The sequence below is a fragment of the Salvelinus alpinus genome, chromosome 36 (genome assembly GCF_045679555.1).
Source record: "Salvelinus alpinus chromosome 36, SLU_Salpinus.1, whole genome shotgun sequence".
NCBI lineage: Eukaryota > Metazoa > Chordata > Actinopteri > Salmoniformes > Salmonidae > Salvelinus > Salvelinus alpinus.
The window spans coordinates 15,394,061-15,405,669 of record NC_092121.1 but is presented as its reverse complement, the minus strand read 5'-3'; the positions used below and the strand labels follow the sequence as shown (position 1 = coordinate 15,405,669).

At 42.5% G+C, this 11,609-nt stretch overlaps 2 protein-coding genes across 3 annotated transcripts; one reads left to right on the top strand and one right to left on the bottom strand.

Annotated features, from left to right (window-relative positions):
- The first annotated feature begins 3,015 nt into the window (after nucleotides 1–3,015).
- On the top strand, nucleotides 3,016–5,932 carry LOC139564933 (peroxiredoxin-like). 2 transcript variants are annotated; one of them, XM_071384862.1, is made up of 4 exons: nucleotides 3,016–3,114; nucleotides 4,777–4,878; nucleotides 5,010–5,140; nucleotides 5,394–5,932. In XM_071384862.1, exons 1-4 carry the CDS (start codon nucleotides 3,080–3,082, stop codon nucleotides 5,477–5,479), a joined length of 354 nt encoding a protein of 117 aa, XP_071240963.1. In that variant the 5' UTR covers nucleotides 3,016–3,079; the 3' UTR covers nucleotides 5,480–5,932. The 2 variants fall into 2 exon arrangements, with proteins under 2 accessions (XP_071240963.1, XP_071240964.1); XM_071384863.1 differs by lacking the exon at nucleotides 3,016–3,114 and adding an exon at nucleotides 3,141–3,816.
- A 3,451-nt stretch (nucleotides 5,933–9,383) lies between these two features.
- Nucleotides 9,384–11,257, bottom strand: LOC139564890 (transcription factor JunB-like). The gene has a single exon (XM_071384749.1). It carries the CDS (start codon nucleotides 10,874–10,876, stop codon nucleotides 9,896–9,898), a length of 981 nt encoding a protein of 326 aa, XP_071240850.1. The 5' UTR covers nucleotides 10,877–11,257; the 3' UTR covers nucleotides 9,384–9,895.
- Between the last annotated feature and the right edge of the window lie 352 nt (nucleotides 11,258–11,609).

The following is an 11,609-nucleotide window of genomic DNA, read 5'->3' as shown; positions in this document are numbered from 1 at the left end:
GAACGCACTGCAACTGCCTCTGCAACGCAAACCTGCAAGGCAAACGCAGCGTTTCATTGGAAATTAATGTAATTGTCGCCACCAGACAATTTACATTGACCCCCCCCCCCCCCCCCCCCCATTCACCCCCACATGTACAAATAACCAGTACCCCGCACACTGACTCAGTGCTGGTGCCCCCTGTATATAACCTCATTATTGTTATTCTTATTGTGTTACTTTTTTATTATTACTTTTTATTTTAGTCTACTTGGTAAATATTTTCTGTTGGTTAAGGGCTTGTAAGTAAGCGTTTCACGGTAAAGTCTACACTTGTTGAATTCGGCACATGTGACAAATAAAGTTCGATTTGATTTGATGAATTCTGGTGTACCAAAATGCAATGACACTGTCGGTGTGTTCGAAGCATGAATCCTTGATGGGTGCACAACCCGGTCTACAGTTATACATGAAATGGCATGTTCACTTGCTGGTCGGGAACTAGGAAACTCAGAAATTTTTCTGAAATGTGAACTATACTTAACAAAAATATAAACACAACATGCAGCAATTGTAAGGATTTTACTGAGTTAAAATCAATTGAAATAATATCATTAGGCCCTATCTATGGATTTCACATGACTGGGCAGCCATGGGTGGACCTTGGAGGCAGTGGTGTAAAGTACTTAAGTAAAAATACTTTAAAGTACTGCTTAAGTAGTTTTTGTTGGGGTATCTGTACTTTACTTTATTATTCATATTTTTGACAACTTTTACTTTTACTTCACTACATTCCAAACGAAAATAATGTACTTTTTACTCCATACATTTTCTCTGACACCTAACAGTACTCATTACATTTTGAATCCTAGCAGGACGGGGAAATTGTCAAATTCATGCACATATTTTATTTTATTTATTTATTTATTTCACCTTTATTATAACCAGGTAGGCAAGTTGAGAACAAGTTCTCATTTACAATTGCGACCTGGCCAAGATAAAGCAAAGCAGTTTGACACATACAACAACACAGAGTTACACATGGAGTAAAACAAACATACAGTCAATAATACAATAGAAAAATAAGTATATATACAATGTGAGCAAATGAGGTGAGATAAGGGAGGTAAAGGCAAAAAAAGGCCATGGTAGCGAAGTAAATACAATATAGCAAGTAAAACACTGGAATGGTAGATTTGCAGTGGAAGAATGTGCAAAGTAGAGATAGAAATAATGGGGTGCAAAGGAGCAAAATAAATAAATAAATACAGTAGGGGGAGATGTAGTTATTTGGGCTAAATTATAGATGGGCTATGTACAGGTGCAGTAATCTGTGAGCTGCTCTGACAGCTGGTGCTTAAAGCTAGTGAGGGAGATAAGTGTTTCCAGTTTCAGAGATTTTTGTTATTCGTTTCAGTCATTGGCAGCAGAGAACTGGAATGAGAGGCGGCCAAAGGAAGAATTGGTTTTGGGGGTGACCAGAGAGATAAACCTGCTGGAGCGCGTGCTACAGGTGGGTGCTGCTATGGTGACCAGCGAACTGAGATAAGGGGGGACTTTACCTAGCAGGGTCTTGTAGATGACCTGGAGCCAGTGGGTTTGGCGACAGGTATGAAGTGAGGGCCAGACAACGAGAGCGTACAGGTCGCAGTGGTGGGTAGTATATGGGGCTTTGGTGACAAAACGGATGGCACTGTGATAGACTGCATCCAATTTATTGAGTACGGTATTGGAGGCTATTTTGTAAATGACATCGCCGAAGTCGAGGATCGGTAGGATAGTCAGTTTTACAAGGGTATGTTTGGCAGCATGAGTGAAGGATGCTTTGTTGCGAAATAGTAAGCCAATTCAAGATTTAACTTTGGATTGGAGATGTTTGATGTGAGTCTGGAAGGAGAGTTTACAGTCTAACCAGACACCTAAGTATTTGTAGTTGTCCACATATTCTAAGTCAGAACCGTCCAGAGTAGTGATGTTGGACGGGCGGGCAGGTGCAGGCAGCGATCGGTTGAAGAGCATGCATTTAGTTTTACTTGTATTTAAGAGCAATTGGAGGCCATGGAAGGAGAGTTGTATGGCATTGAAGCTCGTCTGGAGGGTTGTTAACACAGTGTCCAAAGAAGGGCCAGAAGTATACAGAATGGTGTCGTCTGCGTAGAGGTGGATCAGAGACTCACCAGCAGCAAGAGTGACATCATTGATGTATACAGAAGAGAGTCGGTCCAAGAATTGAACCCTGTGGCACCCCCATAGAGACTGCCAGAGGCCCGGACAACAGGCCCTCCGATTTGACACACTGAACTCTATCAGATAAGTAGTTGGTGAACCAGGTGAGGCAATCATTTGAGAAACCGAGTCAAAAGCCTTGGCCAGGTCAATGAATACGGCTGCACAGTATTGTTTCTTATCGATGGCGGTTAGGATATCGTTTAGGACCTTGAGCGTGGCTGAGGTGCACCCATGACCAGCTCTGAAACCAGATGGCATAGCGGAGAAGGTATGGTGGGATTTGAAATGGTCGGTAATCTGTTTGTTGACTTGGCTTTCGAAGACCTTAGAAAGGCAGGGTAGGATAGATATAGGTCTGTAGCAGTTTGGGTCAAGAGTGTCCCCCCCTTTGAAGAGGGGGATGACCGCAGCTGCTTTCCAATCTTTGGGAATCTCAGACGACACGAAAGAGAGGTTGAACAGGCTAGTAATAGGGGTTGCAACAATTTCGGCAGATGAGTTTAGAAAGAGAGGGTCCAGATTGTCTAGCCCGGCTGATTTGTAGGGGTACAGTTTTTGCAGCTCTTTCAGAACATCAGCTGACTGGATTTGGGAAAAGGAGAAATGAGGAAGGCTTGGGCGAGTTGCTGGTCATCCCTGGTCATCCCTATTGCCTCTGATCATTGCCTCTGACCAATGACAATTGGGTACTGTTCCACCACTGCTTGGAGGGCATATGCCCACCCACTTGGCAGCAAGGCCCACCCACTGGGGAGTCAGGCCCAGCCAATCATAATTAGTTTTTCCCCACAAAAGGGTTTTATTACAGACAGAAATAGTTCTCATCTGATCTTGGCAAATGAGAAATGCTCGCTAACAGGGATGTAAACAAATGTTGACGTTTTTGAGAAATAAGCTGTTTGTGCGGTATGGACGTTTTCTGATATTTTCAGCTAATGAAACATGGGACCAACACTTTAAACGTTGCACTCATATTTTTGTTCAGTGTAGTTGTAGTTATACAAGTGCTTCGTTCAACGAATCAGCATGTCTGACATTTCCGAGTTTCCTAGTTCCGATTAGGATGTGAGTGCGGCATATCACCCCAAAAAACAGTAGCCTAGTAGGAAGATAGGCAGAAACTGCTTTTCCAATAGAAATCCCCATCACGCTTTTGTAGGAGATGTCATGGCGACGTTTGCTAGCTAAGCTCATGCGCAGAAACACGTCATCGGGTCTAACGGTCTTCTCACGCCAAACTGCGCATGTGCATGCCGTCAATTCAAAGGCACACCTTGGGTATAAAGTTGTTTTTGACGAAAATGTAAACGTGTCAGTTTAATAATATGTTAAACTACTTAAGACATCGGCTCGAATCTAGGTTGTACCTTCATATTTAGAAAATTAACAGCTAAAGAAGAACGTTTCAGTTCTCTCATTGACATCTCAAACCCCGGCCTAGTCTGCTTGGTCATTTTCCCGGAAGTCTCGCGATGTTGTGTCTCTGGGTTTAGAAACTCTGTGATATACATTTTCCACGATTGATAACGTCAATCAAATTCTTCACATCCAGAAAACTGAGAAAGCCTATTCTCGCGGGATTTGCATCTCATCAGCTTTTAGTTACTGGTCAGTTGTTGATCATCTCTATTACTATGTCTGTGTTCTGACAGCAGTAAGGGCCTAGTCTATCTGTTGCCACTTGATTGTGCACTTTCTTTGACACAAACTCAGACACCTGTACTATTTCTTCTTACTTGTGTGGCGGTGACCTAAGAAAGTAGCAATAGCATATGTACCTCTACACTCTACTGACAGTCAAACTGACACTATCAAACTGCTGACAGACTAGGTAGAGTAGGCTACACTGTAGAGAGGGGTAATAGATCAGACAGCCTAAGTGTAACGCTCTTCTACCTCGTCCTCCTCCTCAGACGAGGAGAGGAGAGAAGGATCAGATGACCAAAATGCAGCGTTGTAATTAGACATGATATTTATTAAACAAGGACGAAAACGAACACGAAAATATACTTGAAGAATTTACAAAACAACGTAGACTGACCTGAACATAAGAACTTGCATAAAACCGAAGAACGCATGAAACAGGAACAGACTACAACAAACGACCGAAAACACGAAACAGTCCCGTGTGGTGCATACAGACACAGGAAACAACCACCCACAACAAACAATGTGAAACCACCTACCTTAATATGGTTCTCAATCAGAGGAGATGAAAACCACCTGCCTCTAATTGAGAACCATATCAGGTCACCCCTAAAACAACATAGAAACACATAACATAGAATGCCCACACACACTCACGCCCTGACCGACTAACACATACAAAAACAACAGAAAACAGGTCAGGAACGTGACACTAAGTTAGTTTGGTTGTTGGCTGTGTGAACTGCAGTGTTATTTTATTAGGCTATTGTAGACTACACGTTTTATATTACAATGTTTGGAATGCAGTAGATTGATAGAAGAACAGTTTAATGTTTAATACTAGCTTTAACTCTACCAAACTCACATCTGAAGTTCATGTTTCATGCGTCGTCCGGGTCTCTCTCTCCCCCTCCTGTGCAGGATCAACACAGAGAGGAAACACAGAGGTCTGGGCCCCATGAAGATCCCTCTGCTGGCTGACCCCGCCCAGGCCATCTCCAGGGATGAGGGCATAGCCTACAGGTCTGTTACCAAGCTCTGGGACAAGTCTTATAATCCTATTCTCTCTCTCTCTCACTCACAGCTTCCCATTTACTGACCTTTATACAGTGCTCAGCCCTAAACCTGTCCTAACCTTCCTCCAAACTGTCCAGAGGTCTGTTTGGGATTGATGACAAGGGCATCCTGAGGCAGATCCCCATCAACGACCTGCCAGTGGGGTGCTCTGTGGATGAGACACAGCACCTGGTGCAGGCCTTCCAGCACACTGACAAGTTTGGAGAAGGTGAGAGGAGGAGGGGACAGAGAGCAGGTTGGGGATTTAGAGTAGGATGTGCAGACATCTCAGGACATGGCAGGAGACTCATATTGTTAGGCACCAATAGACCTCCATTGTATGCACTCTAGTGCTACTTGACCTCTAGCCCCTCTTCAGCTCAGTTCCCATTCTTATTAGAATATACAGTGCATTTAGTGAGCAAATGATATACACTGTATGTTCACAGGGTAGATGTGTGACTTGTTGTTTCTCTTTACAGTGTGCCCAGCAGGATGGAGACCAGGGAGAGACACCCTCGTCCCAGACGTCCAGAAGAGCAAGGAGTTTTTCTCCAAACAGAACTGATCCATCCACACACCTCCTTAGAGGTGCTACGTCTATACAGGGTACTAACTGAGCACTTACTGTTGTTAGCTGGATCGCTGACTGACTGAGTCTGCTGATCGCATTGATTCTGTGTAAACTACACTGTCAGTGGGGATGTGTTTTGTGAGATTTCTTGAAAATTATATATTATTTGTGTATTAGGCTTGATGTTGATTCCATCATGGGGCTTATTTTACTGCTGTTCTCTAGTGATTTTTTTATTTTTAAATTATCTAATTTTTACTTAACACTTTTTTTTTTTTTAACTGCATTGTTGGTTAAGGGCTTGTAATTAAGCATTTCACTGTAAGGTCTACCTACACCTGTTGTATTCGGTGCATGTGACAAATATCATTTGATTTGATTTGATTACAATTCAAACAGTGCCATGTGAGTATTTTGTTGATGAACTTGAATGTTAATAAAAAAACAGAATTTATAGCTAAATATTTCTCTAGTTTTGTAGTGAGGCATTTGGAAGTTGCTTTTGCCTTTTTAAAGAAAATATAGTTTAAAACCAAGTGTTTAATTCAGTACTTTTCTATTGGAGTATGACATTAACACTGGTATAGAGTTAATAGTAAGCTTTAGTTACTAACCACTAGATGGTGCTATGCACACATTCAACAAGCAATGTCCCTGTTTTTCTGGAACACATTGGTTTTGTAGGAGTTTTGTGGGACTTGTGGTCATGACTGCATCACAATGTAAATTAAGGTTGGGTTTGTTTCAATCCTGCCCACAGCTGGCAGCACACAAGTAATCATTAATTCGGAGTGCAGCAGCATGTGACCCGATTGTAATGCCTGTGCTTGGGTTGACTTTGGATCTACTGTACCAATGGGGCTAGTTAGGGACCATTGCTAAATTACACAATGTACATGGGACAATATGATAAAATTCCAATAGCTGCAAATTTCAATGACTTCAACACCTCCAACCAACTATAAATTATAATACAAAAATGTAAAGCATGATGAGAACTAAAAGTTGTACAACATGAAAATATTTCCATTTACATTGTGTAATTTATTGACAGTCCCCAACTTGCCCTAACCAACTTTGCCACAGTCGGACACCAGTCGGCTGAAGCTAATTGGCTAAATAGTTTGGTTAACTCTTCCCACCTGCGAACACACACACACAAGACACCCACATGAAACCACACCCTGATATCAACTCATATTTTGAATTCAGTCATGGCCGCTAGCATTTCTTAATTAACCTAATCTAAAACGAGGCCAGATCAGGAAGTGTAGTTGCCGTTTTAAAGTTTTTATATTATAATATATTATAAACATTCTCTATTTTTGAATGACCCCACTTGTTATGACCAAAATGCTTCTTGTATCTCCCAGGGTGATAGTGAACCCTGCATGTCTCAGAAGAGGTTATAATCTGTTCCCTGTGTTGCAGAGGTCATTAATGGTGAGCTGCACAGTGTACACTGCATATCAACTCCATTCTATTACAACTTAACTTACTCCTCTGGTGACACATGGGACTGAGAAACCAGACATTATGTAGACTACTATTTATCACAAATTGACTGTCTTTAAAAGATTATGGGATTACCTCACTCGGTTTGAGATAGATGGAAAAAGTTTGTAGTAGTGTTTTAGACGATTCCTATTGAAGACCTATGTCGCCTTTACATAGACATTCAGCATGCAAAATCCCATTCAATCTGCATTGTCCTACGTAGGCCTAAATGTCTCTGAAATGAGTTATGTAATTATTGAAAGAAGCTCAGATGGCCATGGTGAGGTGGGAGGAATATGTATGATGCGAGAGAAATGTGGGAGATGGAGCGAGAGAGTGAGGCCTGTAGGAGTGAAAGTGGGCTAGAGGGGAGGAAAATAAACCCACCCCAGATCTTCATACGTCATCACTTGCATCACAGATGTTCCCACAGACACTGATGGTTGTGGGCTGTGGTAGCGAGAAGCTGAAATGGGCAGGTTGTGCGTGTGTATTTATACATATTGTGTAGGCCTATACATAAATAACCCTGTTAACACCATGTTTTTATGTATTTCCCCCTTGGTGGGATCTGAGAAATCAAGTATCCAAAAAACATTGGTTCCATCTGACAATGGAACATTTATGCTCCCACCAATGTGTCGAGAAGTGAAAACAATAGAAAAGTACAAGAAATTGGTATAGGAGAGAGAAGGGTTAAATTAGGACACCTTAGCTCTTGATTGTCACATTTTAATTATGTATGTGTTATAACAAAATAAAAATAAATAGAAACTCTTACACAAGATTTTTGTACTAAAACACAGAAACTGCACTTGTTTTTATGAATACTAGTAGGACTATTTAAACTGAAAGATACACAAATGGAGTACACATAGGTGTCGTAGCTGATATTTTCCATATTGGGGCATAAAAAAATGAAAACGTTTTAACCTCTCTCAAACAGCTGAGGTGAGAAAGTGTGTCAAAAACCCAGTGTTCAGCGATTCTTTTGAAGTGGTTTTATTTTATTTTCTTCTGAAGTGTGCTGAAGGTCGTGGAGAGCAGGCTGGCTGGGTTGTTTGCCTAGCTGGCTGCTGTAGCCTACATCATTAATGGCTTAACAGGACAGAATTCCCCTCCTGGTTTCCTGAGAGCAGCTTGTGCATACTCAATAACTCCTCTGTCTGCCAAAGACCGCAAAACAACAGGAGTTGCAACTGTTGCCAACTTTGAAGGGCTTGAATTTAAAAAACTGTTTGGATAAGAAGTTAATGTATGATGACTAATCCTCAATTAACTCGACTTTACTGGGACTTTTCCCATATCCCTGACTCAATTCAAAGAGAACAGGGCCTCACATATTTCTCTGATGTCCCCACAATGTTCTTGTCCTTGGCAACGCCAACCCAACCATACACACAGATGCTCTCACACACCAGATGCCCACTCACTTCTACTGCTCTGCCAAGCGGTGTGGCATCTTTAAACACCCCCGGCATTCCAAAGGCCACTGTCACTTCCTTCCATGTGCACTCATTCAAATATAAGACCCGAATCTGTCTTAACTGTGGTGTGTACGCAACCACCATGTTTAGTTACCCTGGCTGGGCATCATGGGAAACAATGTGCCCAGAATGAGCTGGTGGCCATTGGATATCAGTCTTTATACAAATAGATGATCCAACCAGAGAATTGATGGACTGTGGACAGACACCTTGAATATGGGATGACTGAATATTTTTGTCTAGTGGTAGACCACTTCATGCCATAAGAAAAATGTAGTAATATACTATAATTTAAAATAGTCAAGAAAAGTTAGTAGCTGAACTTTGTAGTCATTTATTGATAACCCTTGCGAAATTATGACTGTGCCAAGTCCATATCTGGTCAAAGTTTGTTTCCCTTGTCATGCTCCTTATCGCAGTTCGTAAGTACCCTATGAGCCAGCTGAGTTTCAATAATAATTTTGGAAATTCCGTTAAGCCAAACCATCATATTGATACAAAGTGTTAGATGAAGTGGAATGAAACCAATTTGCAAGGAAGGCGGGGGTTCCCAGAAATCTTCGCTCAGTGACGTAAGCTCTACCAAAAATGTCCCTATATGGACACGCTGTGCGTAAAGGAAAGGTAACGCAACGCGCTGACGTTATGGACATGAAGGCGCTGAATGTAGTCTAATGGCATCGATTGCTTAGAATTTATCACTGTAAAGTAGCATGATCTAAACCTATCTTCAATGAAAACTAGCCATTTAATTCACACGCTTAAGGTTGTTGTTTAGGCATAACACGAGACTTCAGTAAATGTGTAAAATCCTCTGTGCAGATACCCTACTTCAACGAACAACAATTTCTAAATCGCATTTCTATCAAACACCATGGATGGCATAATGACACCAGACAAACATGAAGCCAAAATCGTTTTGAAAAGAGACTTTACTTAAATATACATAGCACAAATAAAAAAATACATTGTAAACATGACAAATATAAATTTGTCAGGATCAACCTGGCAAACAAAATAACTTACACATTTAATGAATGCAGCATTGCATGACGATATGCAAAATTACAAACAATACAATAACATTTCCATTGATTAGGTATCAAAACCAGCCTATCAAGTGGTCTCTGGTTTGTTTTTCTAGTCACTCAGTGTTAGTGTCTATGTTCAGTCTGGATGCTGTTCCTGTTGTCATGTATTTGGATTATATGGTCCCTTGTGCGGTGTCCAGCATCCGGAAGTACCATTTCTGTCAGTCTTTTACCCGAAATGAGAGTAGCCTACACACAGCCTGTGGCCGTATTGTCATTACCAACAATAGCCTGCCGGTATATGGCTTATTGCAGTGCTGTTCATGTAGAACATTCCTCCAGTGTTGTCACTTCTAAATCATGAATTACTCTGCGTAATGCCCTCGCCTCTCCATTTAAAATGCCTCCATTTTGCTCGTCAACATTAGTTGACAGCCGCTGCTTACATGTGTCAGGACTTTCTGTTTGAGCTGGGCGACTTGTTCACGAAGCACAGTCGCCGTATTGGAGAGCCCAGCATTGTCCGACTTCAGAACTTTCACCTTGTCCTCCAGTCGGGAGATGCGCTCTAGTTTGCGGCGCCGGCATTTGGTTGCTGCTAGTCGGTTTCTAAGCCTCTTCCTCTCGGCCTTGATTATCTCTTGGTTTTCCATGTCGATTGGGGACATTGGCGGGGAATCGTCGCTGCTGTGTAGATCAGGGACGGTTTGTGGTTCTTCTTTGAAAGCCACAAGGCGCTGTGGATGGACCCCAGCGCCAGGTAGAGAGTACTGAAAGGGGTGTGACGCGTGCGTCGAGGTCTGTTGGTGATGGCTCTGCTGGTGGAGCGGCGGTAAGTAGTTGATGGTGGTACTGGGGTAACTGGATGCGGAAGAGAGGTTAGTGTTTGGGCAATAAGCGTTCAGTGTTGTGTAGATTGGAGGCTCGGGCTGCAGGGAGGAGCCGAAGACACTAGAGGCCGCCACCGAACAGGTCGTCACACCACCCGCTCCAATAGACACGTTGGGCGGGGCCATGGGCATATGGTTTATCTTGTGGAGCTCGTCCAGGGCTTTCACGAAGCCCTCCGCAAAGCCCTCCTGCTCATCGGTGATGCTCCGGTTGTAGAAGTACTGGCCTGGGGTGGGAGTAGTAATTATACCGTTACTGTTTTGGATGATAAGCCTTTCGAGTTCGGGGGAAGCAAGCTTCAGTGACCCGACGTCCTGGTGCGCTGCTTGGTACAAGTCAGACTTGAGGTTGCGATATGGATCTGTCATGTTCAAATTCATATTCTGCTTTAGGTGTTTGTAGTCGTGCAATGCAGCATCAGAGTGGCCGTAGGCCGAGAGAAAAGAGTCGTCATGATAAAAAGGCTGCTCCATTTTTGTAGACATAAAGTCGTAGGAAAGTGAGCTTACCAGTTGTGTTTAAACAGTCTCGGGATATTGGTCAAGAAATGACGGTGTCAGCCAAAAGTAGGCTACGCATCAACGCAAGCACCTGTCTTCTTTTTCAGCAAAGATCTTTTTCAGCAATGACCCAAGTTCAAAACTAAAAAGAATTTAACTTCTAAAAGTGTGAGGGAAAATCCAAGATGTAGAACAGAGCAGTGGTCCACGAAGGCTGTCTACAGATGAATGACCGCAGTATTGACGTGATCCAATGTCTTGAACTGTCTTTTTCAACCTTGTATAAGAAAACACTTAACTTTATACCCACATAAGGTTGCGTTCCCGGTATGTTGTTCTATGTGATAAATTCACTCTGAGTGAGCAGCTAGTAACATGCCGTTTTATATACACACCAAACATTGGGCGAGTTCGTGTTGCATGGCCCGGTGCCCCGGGTGAGCGGAGTCTATATATTTTAGACTATTCCATTGGTCCATAAACGAAATCTCCACCCACCCGGTGCACTGACCACGCAAAACGAATTAGCCCACACACATGCTGTCAAGATTGGGAAAGGGAATTGATTGGGTAGAAACTATTTGTGCACGCCCAACAACATAACGTCAGGGTTATGACGCGAGTGCCAGGAACCTCTTTGATTGTAAACCGATAGTTAACACGCTCATGTAGGCAAGAAAAGTGAACAGTGAAGCAGGGCTGGATTAAGAATATACTT

Coding starts and splice junctions, on each gene's coding strand:
- LOC139564933 (XM_071384862.1), top strand. CDS start 3,080: ATGTTGACGTTTTTGAGAAATAAGCTGTTTGTGCG. Junction 4,879..5,009: donor GATGAGGGCATAGCCTACAG/GTCTGTTACCAA, acceptor CAAACTGTCCAG/AGGTCTGTTTGGGATTGATG. Junction 5,141..5,393: donor CACTGACAAGTTTGGAGAAG/GTGAGAGGAGGA, acceptor TTCTCTTTACAG/TGTGCCCAGCAGGATGGAGA.
- LOC139564890 (XM_071384749.1), bottom strand. CDS start 10,876: ATGTCTACAAAAATGGAGCAGCCTTTTTATCATGACGACTCTTTTCTC.